This window comes from Ceratotherium simum, chromosome 24, assembly GCF_057802395.1.
Source record: "Ceratotherium simum simum isolate JZ-2026a chromosome 24, ASM5780239v1, whole genome shotgun sequence".
Lineage (NCBI taxonomy): Eukaryota > Metazoa > Chordata > Mammalia > Perissodactyla > Rhinocerotidae > Ceratotherium > Ceratotherium simum.
In genome coordinates, this window is record NC_141923.1 from 367638 (window position 1) to 391041 (window position 23404).

The 23404-nt window shown below is 42.4% G+C and overlaps 1 gene segment (V, D, J or C); it reads left to right on the forward strand.

Annotated features, from left to right (window-relative positions):
- LOC106802492 (immunoglobulin heavy variable 4-61-like) overlaps nucleotides 1–22151 on the forward strand; it is a 35989-nt gene extending 13838 nt beyond the window's left edge. Inside the window, 3 exon segments of the V gene segment in view lie at nucleotides 4004–4008; nucleotides 17287–17542; nucleotides 22104–22151. Coding sequence covers nucleotides 4004–4008; nucleotides 17287–17542; nucleotides 22104–22151 — 309 coding nt within the window.
- The last annotated feature ends 1253 nt before the right edge of the window (nucleotides 22152–23404 follow it).

Genomic DNA, 23404 nt, shown 5'->3' on the forward strand with positions numbered 1-23404 from the left:
TGTGTATTGAATTCACAGTTTTTATTTGTGATTGCCATGAGGCTTACATAAAGCATCTTTAGCAATAACAGTCTATTTTAAGCTGATAACGATTTAACCTCACTTGCATACAATAACTGTAATTTCACCCCATTGTGTTACTGATGTCATAATTTACATTTTTGTATTGTTTATCCATTAACTAATTATTGTAGTTGTTGCTATTCTTAGTACCTAAGTTTTTTAACATTTGTACTAGGGTTAAAATTGATCTGTGCATAATTATTACAATAACAAGATACTGTGTATTATTTACATATTTGCCTTAACCAGTGAGTTGGGTACTTTCACATGCTATGTTGATATTAGGAACCTTTTGTTTCAACTTGAAGAACTCCTTTGGCATTTCTTGTCAGACAGATCCAGGAATGACGAACCCCCTCAGCTTTGTTTATCTGGGAAACTCTTTGTCTCTCCTTCATTTCTGAAGGTCACTGAGGCTGGGTGTAGTATTTACAGTTGGCAGTATTTTTCTTTCAGTGTCTTGGATATATCATCCCACTCCCTCCTGGTCTGCAGGCATCTGCAGAGAACTCTGCTGTTCCACTTACGGGGAATCCCTCTGCGTGATGACCTGACCTCCTCTTGCTTCTTTAAAAATCCTCGTTTTGTCTTGGATTTCTGACAATTCGATTATAATGTGTCTCATTGGAGACTTCTTGATATCCATCTCATTTGGGAATCTCTGGCCTTCCTGTTCCTTATGTCCACTCCCCTCCTCAGATGTGTTTAAGTAGGCTTTGTGTCACTTTCCCTTTCTCTTCTCCTTTGAGACCCCCTTAATGTGTGGGTTGATTTGCTAGATGGTGTCTCATAATCCCCTTAGACTTTCTTCACTCCTCTTCAGTGTTTTGTTTTGTTTTTTTCTTTTCTTTTCTGATGGAATAATTTACATCACTTCTCTTCAAATCTACTTATTCTCTTTTCTGCATGATAATGTTTTCATTTGAACCCCCCTTCTCAAGTTTTCACTTTGGTTATGGTATTCTTCAGTTATAGTATTATTGTTTTGTTCTCTTTTCATATTTTTTATCTTTGTTGAAATTCTCATTTTGTTTCTGTATCGTTTTCAGGATTTGGCTTAGTTGTCTATCAGTGTTCACTTGTAACTCACCGAGGTTCTCTAAATGCTTACTTTGATTTCCTATCAAGCAAATCATAATCGCCATTTCAGGGTCGGCCTTGTAGGTTTGTATTTTTCCTTTGCTTGTGTCATGTCTTCTTGATTCCTCGTGTTCCTTGTTGGCTGCCTGGGTGCCAGTGTATGTGAAGAAACAGCCCCTTTCCCAGCCTCAGTGCTGGTTTTAGGAGGATGGCCTCCCCTCCTTTGCCCCCAGGTTTCCCAGGCCTCTGGGCTCTGCTGGTCCATATGGTGAGATATAGCTACTGGCCCTGCTCGTAGCTCACTGGGAGGGTGCAGGTCAGGCACTGTCACTTCCCTCCCTGTCTTCCTCTCCTTTCCAGTCTCACAGAGCAGTGTCAGGGTAGAAGGGCCTCCAAGCCTTTTCTTTGTTCTTATCTGACCCAGGCATCCAGAGTCCAGCAGTCTTTCAGTACGAGATGAGAGATGATGCAGCCCCTCAGGGAGCACATCAATAGGTCAAGAGGATGGGCAGACAGATGAACAATCCCAGACCACAGATGAGGCCGTGGGTCAAGATGACACTCTTGGCTCTGAGCTAAGCTAGTTTGGAGCAGAGTCTGATGTGGACAAAGTGAATTTTCTCCTCTCACCTATATTGGTGTTCATTTTCTATACTTTGTACTCATCCTGGCTGCTGCAATTTTTTTAACTGGAATCTGGATTTATCATAAAGGTATTTTGTTCTGAGTTTTTTATGTAAGTGTTTGTTTTTTATATCAGTGTTTCTGTGAGAAGCAAGGGTTAGGACTCCACAATCTGCCACTCTAATGACATCACTCCCCCTGCAGGACTGCTCTCTGCACGTGTCATCACCTGTCATTGCTGGGAGATTAAAACACGTCCATGAGACTCCACTGGGAGAGGAGACCTGGAAGCTTGTGCCTTTTTTCTCCTGGATTTCACCCCCTGTGTCTTTTCTCATTTCTGGTTTAATTGTGTCATTTTTCTGTAACACACTATAGCCCTAAAAATAACAACACTGCATGAATTCTGTGTGTGTTTCTATTAGTTCTTGAGCCTGAGTTTTGTCTTGATCCATCACCTCAGTTACATCAGAAGCGGTGATTGTAGAAACATCCTGACTTCCTGAAACATGGCTAAACTGTTGGTTGGAAAAGAATGAGGAAGTGGGGATGGTGAACTCTAGATATCTGGATGGAATGAGGCACAGACTGCCCTGGAACAAGTTTCTGTAGGGAAAGGTACGAATGGAGTTTAGAAATAATAGGTGCCTTAGTCAAATGTGGTAAATTGAATAAAATATAAAATATTGTGACATTTTGTAAAATCCGTATTTTTTCAAGTTTTAAAAATTCTTATTTTTTCATTCAAGTTTCTGCAGGGAAACAGAATCAATAGGAGACATATGCACTACATAACTATATGTATTTTTCAATGAGTTGGCTTAGATACTTGTGAGGTCTGGATAGTTCAGAATCCGTAGGTCAGGCCAGCGAGCTGGAAATTCTCAGGCAGTCGCTGATGGTGCAGTCTTGAGACATATTTCTCCCTCTCCAGAGAAACTTCAGCCATTCCCCTGAGACCTTTTACCTAATGGGATGAGATCCAGCCACATAACCCAAAAGAATCTCCTTCATTCAAGGTCAGCTGATGTAGGTGTTAACCACACCACAAAAGGTCTTGACAGAAAGACCTAGACTAGTGGATAGTTGAATAACTAGGTACTACAGCCCAACAGCTGACTCGTAGAAGTGACCATCAAGATGCACCCCTTGTCGACTGGGGACCCATATACTTGTCCCTAAATTACACCTAACATCCTGATAAACACAATAACAAAGTTTTACTTCTGCCTAACATGATAGAGCCATCCACCATACAAGCAAAGATATGCTAAAACTTTCCCAATAAAAGGATGTAAATTCCGTGGGTGTGACCACTATTCTCCTTGATATTTTGTCACTTACTCACTGTGATGTGAGCTTAACAGCTTTTATTTATTTATTTGTTTATTTATTTATTTATTTATTTATTTGTGAGGGAGATCAGACCTGAGCTAACATCCATGCTAATCCTCCTCTTTTTACTGAGGAAGACCGGCTCTGAGCTAACATCTATTGCCAATCCTCCTCCTTTTTTTTTCCCCAAAAGCCCCAGTAGATAGTTGTATGTCACAGTTGCACATACTTCTAGTTGCTGTATGTGGGACGTGGCCTCAGCATGGCCGGAGAAGCAGTGCTTCGGTGCGCGCCCGGGATCCGAATCCCGGGCTGCCAGTAGCAGAGCACACACACTTAACCACTAAGCCACGGGGCCGGCCCCTTAACTGCTTTTAATGCAACTTCTGTTAGGTGGTAAGTAAATAAGAGAAGGAAGGAAATACAGATTTATCTTCCTATTCATTAAGAATTGATAAATATAGTTTGAGAAGAGTTGTTTATGTATATGAGCATATTAGTAACAAAATAAGAAAATATATTCCTATCAGTTACAATCCTCATTTCTATAACTGGTCACATGGTTGTAACTTGTATGGATAACTACCTCCTTTCACTATTCAATCCATGTTCTCTCTGCCCTCAGCAGACACCTCAGTGTCTTGGCTCTTTATCTGTAGGGTCTAGGCCATAACTCATCCTGCCTGAATTAGGTTGTCATGGTTTTCCATTGACTTTAACTACAGGGCACAGTGATACTAATAGATGCCCTGAGAGATCTCCTGTATTCCAGACACACTCTTTCTTACCTTCATGGTGGAAAAATGGTCCGATTCTCTCTTGATAAATAGAATCAATTACTCCTGCCAACACTGTAACCCCATTCTTTTCTTGTTCATTCACAGACACTAGGAGCTCAAAGTGGCAGTCTTAACTTCCAGTTACACGGAATTATTGTTGTGTGTCCAGGTGGAAATCTCTCTCCCTTTGGAACTAAGAACTCTAGATCAGCAGAACAAAAGTCTGCAGAGACAGGAAGCAAGCATTATGCTAAATGTCCACAAGGGGTGATAGTGAGGGTTTCCTTTCCCATGGCCACCCCTTGATTCCTTGGCCTGTGAATCCCCCCTATGGGAGAAAGAGCACTATATATTGGACACTGACTTAGAGCATGTGCAGCCTCTGGAGAACCTTGCCCCAGCCATGCAAGCTTTTCTCACTTTGTGGTCACTGTAACTGAGTCTCCAAAGGGCCATTTCAAAGTTCCATCAAGCCTACTGCTTCACGATGGTGGAGAACATGGTAAGACCAGTGAGTGCCATGACCATGGACCCATTACCACATTTCTTCTGCTGTGAAGGTAGTTCCTTGATGAGATGTGATATGTGTGCAGTACATATTGCACATGGTGGATAATGAATTGTCTAAGTTCAGGGCTAATAGTTTTAGCAAAAGCATTACAAGCAAGGAAGGCAAATCCATATCCATAGTAAATATCTATTCCAATAAAAGGAAAACACTTCCCCTTCCATGATGGACACAGTCCAGTGTAATCAGCCTGCAACTAGACAGCTGCTTGACCACCCCAGGAAATGGCAGCAAACCAGGGACCCAGAGTTGGTCTCTGTTGTTGGTAGATTGGGCCCTCAGCCATGGTCATATGTAGGAGGACTTAGTCAGTGGAAGTCCATGTTGCTGAGCCCACACATAACCTGCATCCCCGCCACCATGGCCACTGTGTTCATGAGCCCATTGGACAATGGCAGGGGTGGCTGGGGAAAGAGGCTGACTGCTATCTTCAGAACTGGTCATCCTACCCATTTGATTAATAAAATACTCCCTTCTTGTGGTTGCCCTTTAAAGAGCATTCTCACGGGACACCCATATCTTCACGTTTTCTGTGTATTCAGAGATCTCTCCACATATCTATTCCCTAAATATGGTCAGATGTGTGTGAGCTAAAGTTATGTAAAGAAACATGAAGCAGGACTGAGACTGGAATCCACGACTGAATGTATCTTTATCAGAAAATTTATTAAATACAGTAAAAACAATTGAGCTAAGTGCATTTAGGAAGTTGGATAGCGAATAAAAAATAACTGATTACTATTCTTATAGAAATATTTTAAAAATATTATTTTCTTCCTTTTCTTTATGCTCACTAACATGCTCAAAAAGTATTAATCAATTTGATGGTACCCATAAGGAGCTAACTGCACAAAAACTTGCACATGTTGAATCAACCAGCTATCCTCAAATTTTTCCAACTAAAAAGGATGTTGTAAATGCTGCAAGGTGTTCGCATTATACGTCCTCACGTTCCTGTTCTCTTCTTAGAGCAAAACACTGACCTTAAATATGAGCTCTTTCCTCCCCAAGTCTTTGATGGATGGAAGGAAATCTTGATGAATGTGCCAGTCATGCAGCCTGAGTGGCTCCGAGTGACCACTAGGGAACACAGCACTTCCACAATCCCTCACCAGGACATCTGATGGGATGAGGCCCAATTTGGTATTACAAGAGAAGAAGAAAACACTTTCTTGTTGCAGAATTAGGCTAAAGACTTGGAAGTCTTTTAAGGCCATTCAATCAAAGAGAATTCAAAAACAGGAACTGTGCCTTACTTAGAAGTGTGATGTTCTGCTCTTACTGTCATTAAATTCTTAATTTTTTAGAATGGACCCTCTGGACAGGCCCGGTGGTGTGGTGGTGTGGGTTCATGTGCTCTGCTTCTGCAGCCCGGGGTTCTCAGGTTTGGATCCTGGGCACGGACCTGCACACCAGTCCTCAAGCCATGCTGTGGTGGCGTCCCGCATTTGAGATGGAGGAAGATGGGCATGGATGTTAGCTCAGGCCCAATTTCCTTACGAAAAAAAAAAAAAAGTATGCACCTTTCCTATTTATTTTACACAGGGCCCTGAAATTGCATAGTCAGTTCTTCTTGCAGTTTTAGCTTCAGATCCGTTAAAAGAGTCTTTGATGTAATGCCTTGCTGTATTTGAGGATATATGCATTCAAAGAGTTAGAACAAGTATGTGTGATGAGAAGGCTTGAGATTTATAGTTTAGGTAACCCCATGTGTGTGGAATTCTCTCCGGGTTGGAAAGAATTAGGAGCTTCTTGAACTTCCCACAAAAGCAGACTCCTCTTTTATTCTTTTTTTTTTTTTAATTTTTTGTTTATTGCGGTAACGTTGGTTTATAACATTGTAAAAATTTCAGGTGTACATCATTGTACTTCTATTTCTGCATGGACTACATCATGTTCACCACCAAAATACTAATTACAACCCATCACCACACACATGTACCGAATTATCCCTTTCACCCTCCTCCCTCCCCCCTTCCCCTCTGGTAACCACCAATCCAATCTCTGTCCCTATGTGTTTGTTTATTGTTGTTATTATCTACTACTTAATGAAGGAAATCATACGGTATTTGACCTTCTCCCTCTGACTTATTTCACTTTGCATTATACCCTCAATGTCCATCCATGTTGTCACAAATGGCTGGATTTCGTCGTTTCTTATGGCTGAGTAGTATTCCATTGTGTATATATACCACAGCTTCTTTATCCATTCGTCCCTTGATGGGCACTTAGGTTGCTTCCAAGTCTTGGCTATCGTGAATAAGGCTGCAATGAACACAGGGGTGCATGTACCGTTGCAAATTGGTGTTTTCAAGTTCTTTGGATAAATGCCCAACAGTGGAATAGCTGGATCATATGGTAGTTCTATCGTTGATTTTTTGAGGAATCTCCATACTGTTTTCCATAGTGGCTGCACCAGTTTGCACTCCCACCAGCAGTGTATGAGAGTTCCCTTCTCTCCACATCCTCTCCAACACATGTTGTTTCCTGTCTTGTTAATTATAGCCATTCTGACGGGCGTGAGGTGATATCTCATTGTAGTTTTGATTTGCATTTCCCTGATAGTTAGTGATTTTGAACATCTTTTCATGTGTCTGTTGGCCATCTGTATATCTTCTTTGGAGAAATGTCTGTTCAGGTCTTTTGCCCATTTTTAAATTGGGTTGGTAGTTTTTTTGTTGTTGAGATGCATGAGTTCTTTATATATTTTGGAGATTAAGCCCTTATCAGATGTATGGTTTGCAAATATCTTCTCCCAATTGTTAGGTTGTCTTTTCATTTTGTTGATGGTTTCCTTTGCTGTGCAGAAGATTTTTAGTTTGATGTAGTCCCATTTGTTTATTTTTTCTATTGTTTCTCTTGCCCGGTCAGATGTGGTGTTTGAAAAGATGTTGCTAAGACCGATGTCGAAGAGCGTACTGCCTATGTTTTCTTCTAGAACTTTCACAGTTTCAGGTCTTACATTCAAGTATTTAATGCATTTTGAGTAAATTTTTGTGTATGGTGTAAGGTAAGGGTCTACTTTCATTTTTTTGCATATGGCTATCCAGTTTTCCCAACACCATTTGTTGAAGAGACTTTCTTTTCCCCGATCTATGTTCTTGGCTCCTTTGTCAAAGATTAGCTGTCCATAGATGTGTGGGTTTATTTCTGGGTTTTCGATTCTATTCCATTGATCTGTGTGTCTGTTTTTGTGACAGTACCATGCTGTTTTGGTTACTATAGCTTTGTAGTATATTTTGAAATCAGGGAGTGTGATACCTTCAGCTTTGTTCTTTTTTTCTCAGGATTCCTTTAGCTATTCGGGGTCTTCTGCTGTTCCATATAAATTTTAGGATTCTTTGTTCTATTTCTGTGAAAAATGTTGTTGGAACTTTGATAGGGATTGCATTGCATCTATAGATGGCTTTAGGAAGTATGGACATCTTAACTATGTTAATTCTTCCAATCCAAGAGCACGGAATATCTTTCCATTTCTTTGTGTCTTCTTCAATTTCCTTCAGCAATGTTTTATAGTTTTCGGTGTACAGATTTTTCACCTCTTTGGTTAAGTTTATTCCTAGGTATTTTATTATTTTGGTGGAATTGTAAATGGGATGGTATTCTTAATTTCTCTTTCTGCTACTTCGTTGTTAGTGTATAGAAATGCAACTGATTTTTGTATGTTGATTTTGTATCCTGCAACTTTACCATATTCGTTTATTACTTCTAAAAGTTTTCTGGTGGATTCTTTAGGGTTTTCTATATATAAAATCATGTCATCTGCAAATAGTGACAGTTTCACTTCTTACTTTCCAATTTGGTTCCCTTTTATTTCTTTCTCTTGCCTGATTGCTCTGGCTAGGACTTCCAATATTATGTTAAATCGGAGTGGTGACAGTGGGCATCCTTGTCTGGTTCCTGTTCTTAGAGGGATAGCTTTCAGTTTTTCACCATTGAGGATGATATTAGCTGTGGGTTTCTCATATATGGTCTTTATTATGTTGAGGTACTTTCCTTATATACACATTTTATTCAGAGTTTTTATCATAAATGGATGCTGGATCCTGTCAAATCCTTTCTCTGCATCTATTGAGATGATCATGTGATTTTTGTTCTTCATTTTGTTAATGTGGTGTATTACGTTGATTGATTTGCGAATGTTAAACCATCCCTGCATACCTGGAATAAATCCCACTTGATCATGGTGTATAATCTTTTTAACGTATTGTTGTATGCGACTTGCTAGTATTTTGTTGAGGATTTTCGCATCGATGTTCATCAGTGATATTGGCCTGTAATTTTCTTTTTTTGTGTTGTCCTTGTCTGGTTTTGGTATCAGGGTAATGTCAGCTTCGTAGAATGAGTTAGGGAGCTTCCCCCCCTCCTTAATTTTTTGGAAGAGTTTGAGAAGGATAGGTATTAAGTCTTCTTTGAATGTTTGGTAGAATTCACCAGGGAAGCCGTCTGGTCCTGGACTTTTATTTTTGGGGAGGTTTTTGATTACTGTTTCGATCTCCTTACTGGTGATTGGTCTATTCAAATTCTCTACTTCTTCTTGATCCAGTTTTGAAAGGTTGTATGATTCTAAGAATTTATCCATTTCTTCCAGATTGTCGAATTGGTTGGCATATAGTTTTTCATAGTATTCTCTTATAATCTTTTGTATTTCTGAGGTGTCTGTTGTAACCTCTCCTCTTTCATTTCTGATTTTACTTATTTTTGCCTTCTCTCTTTTTCTCTTGGTGAGTCTAGCTAAAGGTTTGTCTATTTTGTTGATCTTTTCAAAGAACCAGCTCTTGGTTTTATTAATTTTTTCTATTGTTTTTTTGGTCTCTATTTCATTTATTTCTGCTCTGATTTTTATTATTTCCCTTCTTCTACTGATTTTGGACTTTGTTCTTCTTTTTCCAGTTCCTTTAGGTGCATTGTTAGATTGTTTATTTGAGATTTTTCTTGTTTGTTGAGATAGGCCTGTATCGCTATAAACTTCCCTCTTAGAACCGCTTTTGCTGTATCCCATAAATTCTGGCATGTCGTATTTTCATTTTCATTTGTCTCCATGTATTTTTTGATTTCTTCTTTGATTTCTTCGTTAACCCAGTCATTGTTCAGTAGCATTTTGTTTAATCTCCATGTATTTGTGGCTTTTCTGATTTTCTTCCTATAGTTGATTTCCAGTTTCATACCGTTGTGGTCAGAAAAGATGCTTGGTATTATTTCAATCTTCTTACATTTATGGAGACTTGTTTTGTGGCCTAATATGTGATCAATCCTGGAGAATGTTCCATGTGCATTTGAAAAGAACATGTATTCTTCGGTTTTTGGATGGAATGCTCTGTATATATCTACTAGGTCCATCTGTTCTAGTGTGTCGTTTAAGGCCAATGTTTCCTTATTGATCTTCTGTTTGGAGGATCTATCCATTGGTGTAAGTGGAGTGTTAAAGTCCCCTGCTATTATTGTGTTACTGTCTATTTCTGTTTTTATGTCTGTTAATAATTGCTTTATATATTTAGGTGCACCTACATTGGGTGCGTAGATATTTACAAGTGTTATATCCTCTTGTTGGATTGCTCCCTTGACCATTATGTAATGCCCTTCTTTGTCTCTTTTTACAGTTTTTGTTTTAAAGTATATTTTGTCTGATATAAGTACTGCTACCCCAGCTTTCTTTTCATTGCCATTTGCATGGAGTATCTTTTTCCATCCCTTCACTTTCAGTTTGTGAGTGTCTTTAGGTCTGAAGTGTGTCTCTTGTATGCAGCATATATATGGGTCTTGTTTTTTTATCCAGTCAGCCACCCTATGCCTTTTAATTGGAGCATTTAGTCCATTGACGTTTAAAGTAGCTATTGATAAGTATGTACTTACTGCCATTTTTTAACTTTTTTTTGTTTTTCTCAGTGTTTTAGTAGTCCTTCTCTGTTCCTTACATCTTCTATACAGAATTGATGGTCACCTTAGTTTGACCTCTGTCTGAAACCTGTACTCTTTAACTACCCTCCTCCCTCCTTTTATGTTTTTGATATCATATCTAACCTCTTTTTTGTGCATTTGTGTCCATTACGTTCTAATCTTGGAAATAGATAATTTTTCCTATTTGTGGTCTTCTCTTTTCCCCTTAAATCAGTCCCTTTAACATTTCTTGTAACACTGGTTTCTTGGTGACAAACTCCTTTAATTTTTGCTTATCTGGGAAAATTTTGATCTCTCCTTCCATTTTGAACGATAAGCTTGCAGGATAGAGTATTCTTGGCTGTAAGTTTTTTCCTTTTAGCACTTTAAATATATCATGCCATTCTCTTCTAGCCTGTAAGGTTTCTGCTGAGAAGTCAGCTGATAGACTTATGGGGTTTCCTTTGTATGTAACTTGACATTCTCTTGCGGCTTTTAGGATTCTCTCTTTATCTTTAATTCTGGACATTTTGATTATGATGTGTCTTGGTGTGGGCCTCTTTGGGTTTATCTTGTTTGGGGCTCTCTGTGCATCCTGTACCTGGATGTCTGTTTCCTTCCTTAGGTTAGGGAAGTTTTCATCTATTATTTCTTGAAATAAATTCTCTGCCCCCTTGTCTCGCTCTTCTCCTTCCGGGACACCTATAACACGGATGTTAGTGCGCTTGATGTTGTCCCAGAGGTCCCTTAGACTGTCCTCACTCTTTTTAATTCTTTTTTCTTTTACCTGTTCACCTTGGGTAATTTCTTCTAGTCTTTCTTCCAGCTCACAGATCCGTTCTTCTGTATCCTCTACTCTGCTTTTGAGTCCCTCTAATGAATTTTTCATTTCCAGTATTGTATTCTTCATTTCTGATTGGTTCTTTTTTATATCTTCCATTTCTTTGTTGACATTCTCACTGAGTTCATCTATTCTTCTCCCCAGATCAGTGAGCATCCTTAACACTCTTAGTTTTAACTCTCTGTCGGCTAGGTTGCTCATTTCTGTTTCACTTAGTTCCTTTTCTGGGGTTTTGTCCTGTTCCCTTACTTGGAATGTATTCTTTTGCCTCCTCATTTTGCCTCTTTCCCTGTGCTTGTGTCTACGTATTAGGTAGGTCAGCTACGTCTCCTGCTCTTGGATAGGTGACCTTATGTAAGTGATGCCTTAGGAGGCTTCCAGTGTGCTTCCCTCAGTTGTCAATGTTCTAGGGGTGGCCCCTATGTGGGCTACGTCTGTCCTTCTATTGTGGCCTGTTAGCTCTCCCTATAGGCGCCCAGGGAGGCTGAGTTATGCTCCTGGCCAGCTGTTGTAATGCTCAGCTGCTTGTAGTTGTTGTGGGTCCTTCAGTCTCTTTATCAGGTGTGGGGAGCCCCTGCACAGTTGGCTGTAAGTTCTAATACCACATTTGTGTTGCAGTATTTCTTTTAAGTGAGTAGGCCCCCAGTGTGGCAGGTTGTTAGGCTCAGGGCCTTACAATTGCTGTAAAACTCTAGCCTATTAGGTCTGTTGTCAGCTCTCTGAGGATTGCAGCTTGGTGGGGCTGCCCTCAGGCACAGGAGCACCCAATTGTTTCAGGCTTTGGAAGGTGGGGCAAACCCCCTATGTGGGTCTTTGAGGAGCCCAAGTCTTCTGCAGCTGACAAGCCCTGTTGCCCACAGGTCCACATACACAGTCAACACAGTCCTGCCCCATGTGAGCGTCCCGACCTCCCCAAGCAGACCCAGTCTCTCCAAGGCGGGAGCCCCACACACTCTGCCACCACCCCACACTCTCCACCAGCTCCTTGTGCACACCCTGCCCCGCTCAAGTCAGCTCAGTTGCCAGGCTGCAGAGAATCCAGTGACCAATCTATGCATGCCCACACGTTGCCTGAGGGCTTGTTGTTGGGTGGGGCCAGTCTCTAGGGTGGGCTGCCTGCCCTGGCTGAGCTGGATTAAATCCGTGCTCTAGCGGGTGGAGCAGACCCTGGGCTAGCAGGTCTCAGGGAGAACTCCGATGGCATCTGTGTCAGCAGGCTCACACCAGGCCACAATAATGGCCGCCGCCAATGTCCCAGTCCCCGGAGAGGTCTCACCCCTCACCGAGATGCACTCAGGGCCTATTAGGTGAGTCTCTTGTCACTGAAGCACTGTGCACCTTTCTTTCTGGTGATTTTAGGATGCTTTCTGGAACCGGTGAGTTTGTGCGTGGGCCCTTTAAGAGCCAGTTTTAGTTTCTTTGTGAACCGGGTTTTCCGGGGGTGGTACCCAATGCTTTAGTAGCAGGCAAAGTCAGATATTATGCCACTGGTGTCAATTGTGCTGGGTCCACAAAATGCCCACAGCGGGGGCGCTCCCCGGCTCAGGACCCCGCGCCTCCAGGGAGGCTGCATACCTGTGCGCTGCTCCAGGCGGCCGTGAAGCTGGCGGCTTGTGAAGGCGGCGTTTTTCCTCTCCGGAAGGGAGTCTCTGCCTCTTCTACCCCAGTTAGGATTGTCCATTGTTGCAGGAGTTCCTCTTATCCAGTTTTCAGTTCTGTCTCAGGGTTAATTTTTCCACGAGTAGTTGTAAATTGGCTGTGTCCACAGGAGGAGGTGAGTTCAGAGTCTGCCTACGCTGCCATCTTGACTCCGCCCTCCCTCCTCTTTTATTCTGAAGAACATTGTTATATCCACTGCTTGTGGGGATGGTCCGGGATCCCTAATCCAAGATGAACAGGGTAATTCACTATATCATGTAAGCCATATCACCTGTTTAGAAGTTTTTTATAGAAGCTAGCATACTCTAGTCTGCTCACATTATGTCTTAGATAAATATGAGTTTATCTATGGTATCAAATGAAAAACGATCATATGGAAGTCTAGAAGAATTCAGACTAGATCCACTAATTTATAGATGCCATCAGACAGCACACAGTGATACAGTTCCCCAAAATCAAAGCCTGAAGCCTGATCCAATAATAGATAGTAGCTGAACCCAGAGTCTAGAGAGCAATGTTGGTACTCGTGTCCTGGTTGCTCAGGAGTTCTGAACAAGGAGCTCCCTGAGGTAGGACGATGTTTTACAGGCATCCCCATGATTTGTACAAGAGGATAAAGGATGTAATCATTTCCCTCATATAAATTAGGGACTAGAATATGGCAAGGTGTCGCTGGTGGGCATGCAAAGAGGCCCCCACTTTAGGAAAGTCTGCCCCTTTCTAATAAGATATAACATGCATATTCTATGTGACACAGCCATTGTTATTCTTGTTACATAACTGGGAAATAAGGACTATTGTGCATATAGTTAACAATACTGCACTCTATAGCTAAATTTTCCTTAAGAGGATAGGTCTTATGTTAAATGTTCCTATCACAAAAAAAGGAGAGAAGGAGGAAACTTTTGGAAGTGATGATTTTCTTGATGTTTTTGGTGGAGGTGATGGTTCCATGGTGTATACTTACCTCCAACCCATCAAGGTGTACACATTAACTATGTAAATTTTGGAGTAATTCAATCATACCTCAATAAAAAAACTTAAAAATTATGTTTAAACAAAAACCTGTATGCAGATATTAACAGCTGTCTTAAGAAAAAAATGATGCATGCAAGAGCATGGATGAATCTCATGTGCAGTACCCTACATGAAGGAATCCGAGTTCAGAGTCTACACACTGTGTGTCTCCATCCATACACTATGGGATCTGCAAAACTAAAGGGATATACAGATCATCGGTGGTTGCCAAGGATCGTTGAATTGAAAAGTGATTGACTAGGAGTGGAAATAATGTATTTGTTGGGGTGATGGAAGGACCCTCTAACTTCATTGTGACGTCGGTTACATGACTGCTTTTACTTACCATATTATTGTTATACTTTCCTAAAGGACTAATTATCTTGTTTATACGATAAATATGTTTTGTCTCAACACAATATTCTTGTCAGTATTACCTTGGTGATTTTTCAATGACTATGGATACTGTATTCTTCTATAAATAGACACATATTTACTTCAGTTAATGAAAACAACAATTTCTTATGTAGGACTATAGGGTTGAGTGGGTGAGATGGTTAGAACTTACAATCATTAAGAAAATGTAATCAAGGTTATTGATGGCTATATTTTGAAAAATTTTATCTGTGTAGTTTCTTTAGTCTTTACAAATTATTAGGAGTATTGTTGACCAAAGGACAGCGGACTCGTTGGTAAATCCTCAAGGAATGACAGGGACTTACCTGAAGGAGGACCACGGATGATGGACACAAGGATGCTCCTGGTTGGCAGAGGGTCGCCTGGCATGAGATTTAAAGGAGCTGTAATATTCAAGTAGAGGGACAGTGATAAGGACGCACAAGGACAGAGCTCTTGTTCTGGAACATCCCAGAGCCCAGGATACCCTGAGATGTAGGACCCTGAGGCCACCTAGCAGAGGAAGCAGCAAGAAACTTGGAGGGTGGGAGGTGAGTCATGTGCAGGAGACACCTGACTCTCTGACCACAGGGATCTGACTGAAGGGCAGCTGCAAAGGGAAGCAGGGGAGTGAGTGGTCTGCTGTCAGGGTCTGCAGTCTCCTTTCTTATAAGCAAATCAACGCCTTGAGCCTGTCTCTACTTTCCTGCCTCAGAACCACAATCTCTCATATAACACTAGAAACTGAGGATATGGGACAATTACTACCGTGCCATCATCATTCAATTTTAGGAAGATGTTCAGTTTTACAATAGTCCTTGTTTTTATTTTTATTTTTTTATTGATGTTTTAATGGTTTTTAACATTGTGAAATTTTGGGTTGGGCATTTTTGTTTGTCCATCACCATATATATGACTCCCTTCACCCCTTGTGCCCAGCCCCCACCCCTCACCCCCACTGCCCCTGGTAACCACAGTACAGTTGTCTCTGTCCATGTGTTGGTTTATATTCCACATATGAGTGAGATCATACAGTGTTTGTCTTTCTCTTTCTGGCTAATTTCACTTAACATAATACACTTCAGGCCCATCCATGTTGTTGCAAATGGGATAATTTTGTCTTTTTTTATGGCTGAGTAGTACAATACAATGGAATACTACTTGTTTTTATTTTTATATCCTTGTTTTTATTTTTATCTGTTCTCCATTTAAAAAAGTGTGATTCTTTCTGACAAAACTAGTTAGGGTTCCCTGACATATGGTGTGGGTTGTCTTAAGGGAAGTGTGTGCACAGAGCCTTAGACAAAGTTATACAGACTCCAACTTCTAGAACAAGGCATCTCCCAGTCGCCTATGTGGAAAATGTAGCTGCACAGATAAAATTACTGTCACAGTACTCAATATGAGGGGAATACAGTCATGAGGACTCTCTGCTTTTTCACAATTATGTGTACATATTTGCCAAAGATGATATTGAAGCATCCATTTCTGTGTGAAAATATGACTTTGAAAAATGTAGTGATTGTGGATATCTTTATGCATTTCTATGATTTTGATGAAGTGATGAATCATAATACCAAACCCCTGAACTGTCTTTGCAATGACCCTTAAATGTGCTTTCACGAGTATGTGGATTCTACATATCTAGCTCAGCATTTACCTTATGAGCCTGTGCCCTTCAGGACTATGAATGTTGTCTGGGCAATTTCTCATTAGACACCTAAAGTTATATTGCAATACCTTTCAGTGTAGTCCCCATTCATCTTTGACAAGGCAGTTGTTTGAAAATCATCCCCTCCCTGCATAGTTACCAAAGGCCTGTGTTGCATCAAAATAATCGTTATGAAGATTTCCTACTGAACAATTCCCTCCAGCCCACTTCCCCGCCCTCTGTTAATAGCCTTGTGTCTTGGGACAATTCTGAGTTGCAGAATAGGAGAAATTGATTCTTGTCCAACCAATTTATAAAGATCGCTCCCAGTAGAAACAGTCAAGGATGTGAGGCCAACAAGGCAGGTGAGTGGAGGGAGATGAACACAGGTGTCATGTCTACAAATCCCCAGAGAGGAGCCTCAGCCTGCCCTGCAGAGGGGCTCTGGGGGTGAGGAGGGCTCAGGGTTTCCATGCCTGAGACAAGGGAGCTGGGGATTCACATTGCTGCTCATGTGGCTAATAGTGAATGAATGCTGACCCTGGGTGGGGCATATCCCAGTGAGTGTGTAAAGAACATACACTGGGCTCAGGTGAGTGATGGATTGAGGATACCCGCGGGTCCACCTGAAATTTGCAACATGTGGCGTCTTCTCCACTCACAAGTGCACAAGACGGATGGAGCACAAGGCCCACCTGGAACTCACATGTCACAACAATACAGCAAGGTAACAAACTTTCAGTGTGACGAGAACCACATCACAGAAGAGATTCCAGGGAAAGAAAGCAGGAGCTGTGCTGGGCTCAGCATGGGGGAGTTGAGACATGGATCCTGAGTGGATGGCGGAGGGTTAGGCAGGGGCCAAGGTGAAGATGGAGGGGCAGAGGCATGAAACAAGGCAGCTCTGGCCTTGGAAAGGTGGGGGTCTCCTCAAATCTGTTTAAAAAGAACCTCAATGACCAAGTTTCCTCCCATCCGAGACACAAAAAACACATAAAATCAGGAGAAGAGATGCCCACAGAGTCCCTGGAAGGACTGTGGACACTGACCTCAGTGCCTCCCCACTTATAAGGACAAGTCTCCCCACATGCAAATTTCTCGTCATGCTCGAGGGTAAAATCCACTCTCGGGCTGGGGGAGCTCACAGCTCTCTCCTCAGACAGGGCTGACGTCTCTGGGGAAGGCAGAGCTGTGGTCTAGAAGAAGATGAGACTGTTGGGTCTTCTCCTTTGCCTGGTGATGGCTCCCCAAGGTGAGTGTCTCAGAAGTCAAACCTGGGTATGTGGGGATGGTTGTGACTGCATGTGACTGACAGAGACGAGTTCTCCTTGCCTCCAAGTGCCCTGTCCCAGGTGCAGCTGCAGGAGTCAGGCCCAGGACTGGTGAAGCCCTCGAGGACCCTGCTCCTCATCTGTGCTGTCACTGGAGTCTCCATCACAACCAGTGGTTATGAGTGGAACTGGATCTGCCAGCCCCCAGGGAAGGGCCTGTAGTATATGGGGTACATAAGCTATAGTGGTAGCACTTACTACAACCCATACCTCAAGAGCCGCACCTCCATCTCCAGAGACACGTCCAAGAACCAGTTCTCCCTGCAGCTGAGTTTCATGACCACTGAGGACACAGCCGTGTATTACTGTGCAGGAGACACAGTGAGGGGAAGTCACTGTGATCCCAGACACAAACCTCCCTGCAGGAGACACGAGGTGCTGGGCTGCAGAGGGCACTCAGGACACTGGGGGCACTCAGAACCCACAGAGCACAGAGACTAGACCCAGGGCCAGATGCAGAGGATGGTGTGAAAGGGGCTTCCTGTGGGATCAGGGATTTCCTCTCCAAGCTCTCAGCTGCCCCCAGGGACAATTCATGTTTTGTTCCCCTGGCTCTACTTTTTCATATTCTCAGTGCAGCCAGCAAATAAGAAAATAACATTGTCTGTTTGCAGATGCGATATCACCAGTGATGATGGACATTTTCATCAACTTCCTATAGGTCCTGTTGTTCTATCTTTACAAAGACAACACCCTGAGGGATTCTCATCGTCCCTGAGAAACACCAGCAAAGTCCAGGCAGTCTGTGTGCTGAGCGCATCTTCTCTGCCCTCAGACAGGCACACACTGACTCCACATGTCGTGAGCATCCCCTTAGGACATCTGCCCCGTGGGGTTCTTTGTTCTCCCTGCCACAGTTTATGCTTTCACTCACGATCCACTTGGGTGGACATTGATGATCAGGGATTATCTCATTCTAGAGCTGCCCCTCAGTCTCCTGGATGGATAAGCAGCCCACCTGAGGGGAAGAAGCTCTCACATTTTCCCATGAAACAGGGAGGAAGATATGCAAAATTGTAGGAACCCATCACAGACATGTTGGGTCATGTTCTGGGTAGGTTTGTGAAAGCCGCCCTTGGGCCATGTCTCTCAGTTTCCACAGGAGAATCCACATGGATAATGAGAACCAGCTGGACAGAGACCTGATCCTTGCCCACTGTCTGCTTCCCTCCAGTTTGCCACAGAAACCCACCCAACCTTCACCCTTGTTTTATATTCCTCAATTCTACCAGTGTCCTAGACCCTGATTCCATCAGGATGGAGCCCTGATCACTCTTCCCAGATCCCCCACCAAGTGCTGACACAGAATGAGGCTCAGTAACAGAGCTCAACAATGATGCCAGAGACCTGAAGTGGGACTGAAAGGGGAATATGAGACTTTAAGAGGTTTCAGAAGAAAAATGGAATATCAAACAGAAATATGATGATGCAAAAGCATGAACCTTGAAAGCAACGTTAAGTTGGACTTAGTTAAAGCTGTTGCTCCATAAAAGACACGGTAAAGAGGATGAAAAGACACACCATAGTCTGAGCTGAAATGTCCTCTGTGGGAGGTGCCTCTGTTCCTCTCCCAGTTCCTATTGGTTTCCACTAGATCCTTAGGATACTAGTTTTGGTGCTTTTCTCCCTGCAGATTAATTACTTAGTACTTAGCGGTGATCGAAGAGGTGGGTCTGGGTGCATCTCAGCAGTAGGTGCTGTTCCTCTCTCCCAGACAGAACAATCTTGGGGGAAGAGCTCTTGGCTTGTGTCCTCAATCCTGGAGGAACAGGCTTTAAAGGGAATAGATATCTCTCTAATTATGTGGACCTGAGACTATCACAAAATAGCACCTTCACCACACTCTGCTTCGAGTAATCCATTAAATATTTCTCATTTATTCTTGTACTAGTTTGTAAGACATCTGGTGGTCTCTGCAGCAGAAAAGTTGTTATTCCCATACTGTTTCTCCTGGAAACTAATTGATTCTCTCCAGATGTAAGGTTTGTTGTTTGCACTATAACGTCAATTATCTGGTGTGTTCAATTAGGTCACTAATTTGTACTTTATCCAGTATAGTTGTTGTTGTTGCTGTAATAAGAGGAACAACTTTTCCTCAGTTGTGAACATCCCAGAGCTGAGCAACAGCTATGCTTGTACTTCTCAGATTCTGGAAACAATCCCAATCCCAATCAGAAGTTTAATAGATAAACACATTGTGCTGTAATCATTTGTTGGAATACTTCCCATCACTACAATCTATGAATGCCTCACACACACAACACAATGGTTGCATTCACCAGCATGATGTTGTGTGACAGAATACAGACAAATAAAATACACACTGTGTGGTCCATTTCTATACATTTCAGTAAGTTAAAACTAAACTAAAGAAAGACAAATTTCAGGAGTGGACTGTCTACAAGTTGGGCTAAGGGAAGACGTGGGAATCATACCTTCTTAAAACTATTACGAATAAACAAATGGATAATTAGGAGGCAAAGAGTGATAGAGATGTGGATAATGACCCATGATATCTTCTTCACACTCAATATGAGGGAGGGCACGAGAGGGTTCCCACTCAATAGACTCCCCCACTCTTTAGGGGTATTTGGGGAAGGAGCTGTGGGGGAGGATGCTGGTATGACTGCACAATTCTCCCCTCACCACTTCAACTTTACCTCCTGTTCTCTGATGTGGCTGCCAAGTAAAAGGATGGTTCCTAAGCAAGAAGCTGTAATATGCTTTTTAAACCTTCATGTCAGAAGTCCTAAGCTTCTCAGGGGAGGTGTTGCTCCTTCACACTATCTGACAGAAGCGAGGTCACCAGTGAATGCAGCTCCACTGCCTGGTGGTCAAGATATCCCACTTGTTCTGTATCTGTGTAAGTCTACCCCATGAGGATGGAGTGGACAGAGGGGAATGGCCTTGCTAGAGTGGAATTGCTTCCAGTGGGTATCTGTACCACCTCTTCCAAAGTTGGAAACTTAGGGTTAAAATCAGTGTCAAATCAAGAGAAGGGGAAATGGTGGCTGAGGGTGGACACATGAGTGGATGTGTTACACAAGGAGGGAGACCCAGTGCTATGTTGGTGCATTGAGAGAGGCACAGAGCAGGAATACACTGTCTCTTAGCACAAGTGAAGCTGATACCTGCCCAGTGAATTCATATTTTGCCAAGACCCTCACTGCTTTTAGAACCTGATGAGGCTGACTGGAAACCAGCAAACCTGACTGGTTTTCCTCTGGGCGAAATTTTGGTCATATTAATGATGATTAATTAGATCAATGTGTGATGACTGAGGGGAATTCTAGCAATGTGCCAGCATCCTTTAACTCGCATGGCTTCTATTTTTCAGTTTGCATTTATACAGAAGAAATCCTCTGGGAAGAAATTTCTAAGAGCTGCTCCCACAAGGCCATGGGACCCTGCATTGTACAGTCAGCCCACTATCAGTGTACAAGGATAAACACTCACAACTGAAGGCTGAGACAACTCTCCAGTTACAATGGAGAAAATATAGACCCTGCACAGTCAGCATGACGCAGTGTGCTATTCACAGACAAATAAGACATATCACCATCATTCTTCTGGGTGTAAAAGTATTAAACAGAATAAAATAGGTATATTATCTTTATTTAGTCTTCCAGTGCAGAGATTCAGAATGACTCGTTGTTATTTGTCATTTTTTTTTATCTTTCATCAGTGGTGTTGTTTTTTTCCTTTTTTGCATTTCTTCATACACCTGCAACTGCTGCCTCGCCATAGTCAGCTGACAACACCTCCTCTCTTTTCTCAGCGGTCCCCCCTCCAGCAGGTGGAGTGTCTCCAGGGGACCCCCAGTTGCAGGCTTAAGTGTAGTTAGGGGGTAACTATTTCCATGTGTGTCCTCAGCCCTAGTACCAGGCTCACACTCCTGGTGGTGTCAACAGTGTCCTGAGCAGCACGTTCTGAAGCCGGGGCACAGCCATTTCATACTGGACTAGAGACACTGGGAGGGAAATGCCCTGTGAGTCCAGACAGGGCCCTCCCTGCAGGGCTGGGGCTGCACTGCAGGGGGCGCTCAGGACCACCCAGCACAGGGTTCCAGGCCAGGAGCACGTGCAGAGGGGGCAGGGAAGGGGCTTCCTCTGAAGGTCTTAGTCTCTCTTTTTCAAGAAACAATGTTAATTAGGAGGTGGACAAGTACTGCTATGGTTTCTTTCATTATCCTAATCTATTTAGAGAATTCATCTAACTCAAGGAAGTCAAAACCACATTTAAAAGGAGGTTTCCAGGACTCGTTAATAGTGAGAACCTGGAGGTCGGAGAAGTTTATTTTATTTTATTTATTTTTAATTTTTTTTTATTTATTTTTTTCCCCAAAGCCCCAGTAGATAGTTGTATGTCATAGATGCACGTCCTTCTAGTTGCTGTATGTGGGACGCAGCCTCAGCATGGCCGGAGAAGTGGTGCATCAGCGCGAGCCCTGGATCTGAACCCGGGCCGCCAGCAGTGGAGCGTGAGCACTTAACCACTAAGCCACGGGACCGGCCCCGGAGAAGTTTTTATGAATTCACTGAGAGCAGCATTTTGGGAGACACACTGATCCCAGGAACAAGACATTCATTTATAGTCCTTTGCTTGGAGACGAAACACCACGTTAAAGGCTCGTGTTGGCTCCTGGTGGTCTACACCTCAGACAGTTTCTCCTCCATCAGTCTTTTCTCAGAGTATTTTATCTTCTCTGTTGTCCACGCAGTGGAGCAGCAAGTCTTTCAATCCGTGTCATCCTCTCCATGTCGGTCAATGGGTTCACTTCTCTTCGTTCTCACTGCCCTCAGCCACGCCCAGGCAGCTCTCGGTGCTCCTTAGAGCACCCTGCTGCAGCTGCAAACCACCCACCCTCTGGCGCCTTTTCTAGGTGCTGCAGACGGGACTTTCCACCTCACCCACACCCTTCTCCTTGTAGAGCAGGGTGGGCATCTGCTGTACATGCTGCCCCCGATATGCAATGTGGGGCGCCCTAGTGATCTGATCCTGAAGTAGAAACCCCTCGTGTTCTTTTAAACTTTCAGACCTCGCTCTAGCAGGTCTCAAGAGTGAATGTGTCCTGGAAATCCTAGATTGATTCCAGTTCCCTGTTGCTGGACATTCTACAGCCCTCGGGACTGCTGATAACCTCATAACTTCTAGAGTTTGTTTTGAAAACGACTGTATAAGAATTCCATCTGAAAATAAACCTTTTAGAGCCAGCCCAGATGCTCTCACTGCTTGGTGTCCCCGGTTCATTTCCAGATCTCAGAACCACACCACCCCTCTGTCAGTTGCCACGCTGTCCTGGTGACACACATATGAGAAATAGAAGGACTCACAACTAGGATAAGCAACCACGCACTGGGGCCCTGGGAAATAAAAGAAAAGAGGAAGAATAGCAACAGACGTTAGTTCAGGGTGAGTCTATCCAAAAAAACAAAAGAAAAGAAACTTTTTGACTTGGAAATATTCTATTATCAATTTATGAAATTTACAATGTGCTTATTCAACTAATAAAGAATAAAAACCTAAAAGTGAATATTTATCTCATCATTTATTAAATTTATTAGCATCACGTATACTTGAAAACTATTGTTATGGCTTTAATGTGAAATTAACCAACACAGCATAGAAATAAATACCCTCTCACATTGAAATAGTATATTTGGAAAGAATGACATTGACATTCAATTGTGCTACATAAACCTTAAATATACCTGTTTATTGGGATTGGAATAGATGGAAATACACATGGAGAAAATAATTTTGGAACTTTACTTCACACTATAAGCATAACAAAGAGATGCCATATCAATAGATGTGAACTGATATATGTATTAATGAAAACCTATTAATTAATACCTATGAATTCACAAAATACATATGGTCCATTTATATACATTTTAGTAAAGGAAAAGTAATCTAATGTAACACAAAGAACAGGAGTTGGCTGTCTACAAGTTGGGTTAAGCGAAGTTGCGAGAGGGAGGAATTACAGAGGAACAAGGAGAGAATTTCAATGGTGATGGATTCCTTCACAACCTTGATTATGGTGATGGTCACACAGGTGTACACATATGTCAATACTCACCAAATTGTATCCTTAACATAGGTGTGGGTTATTGTACGTCAATTATACCGCCTTAAAATTATTACAAATAAATGAATGAATAATTAGATAGAGTCATA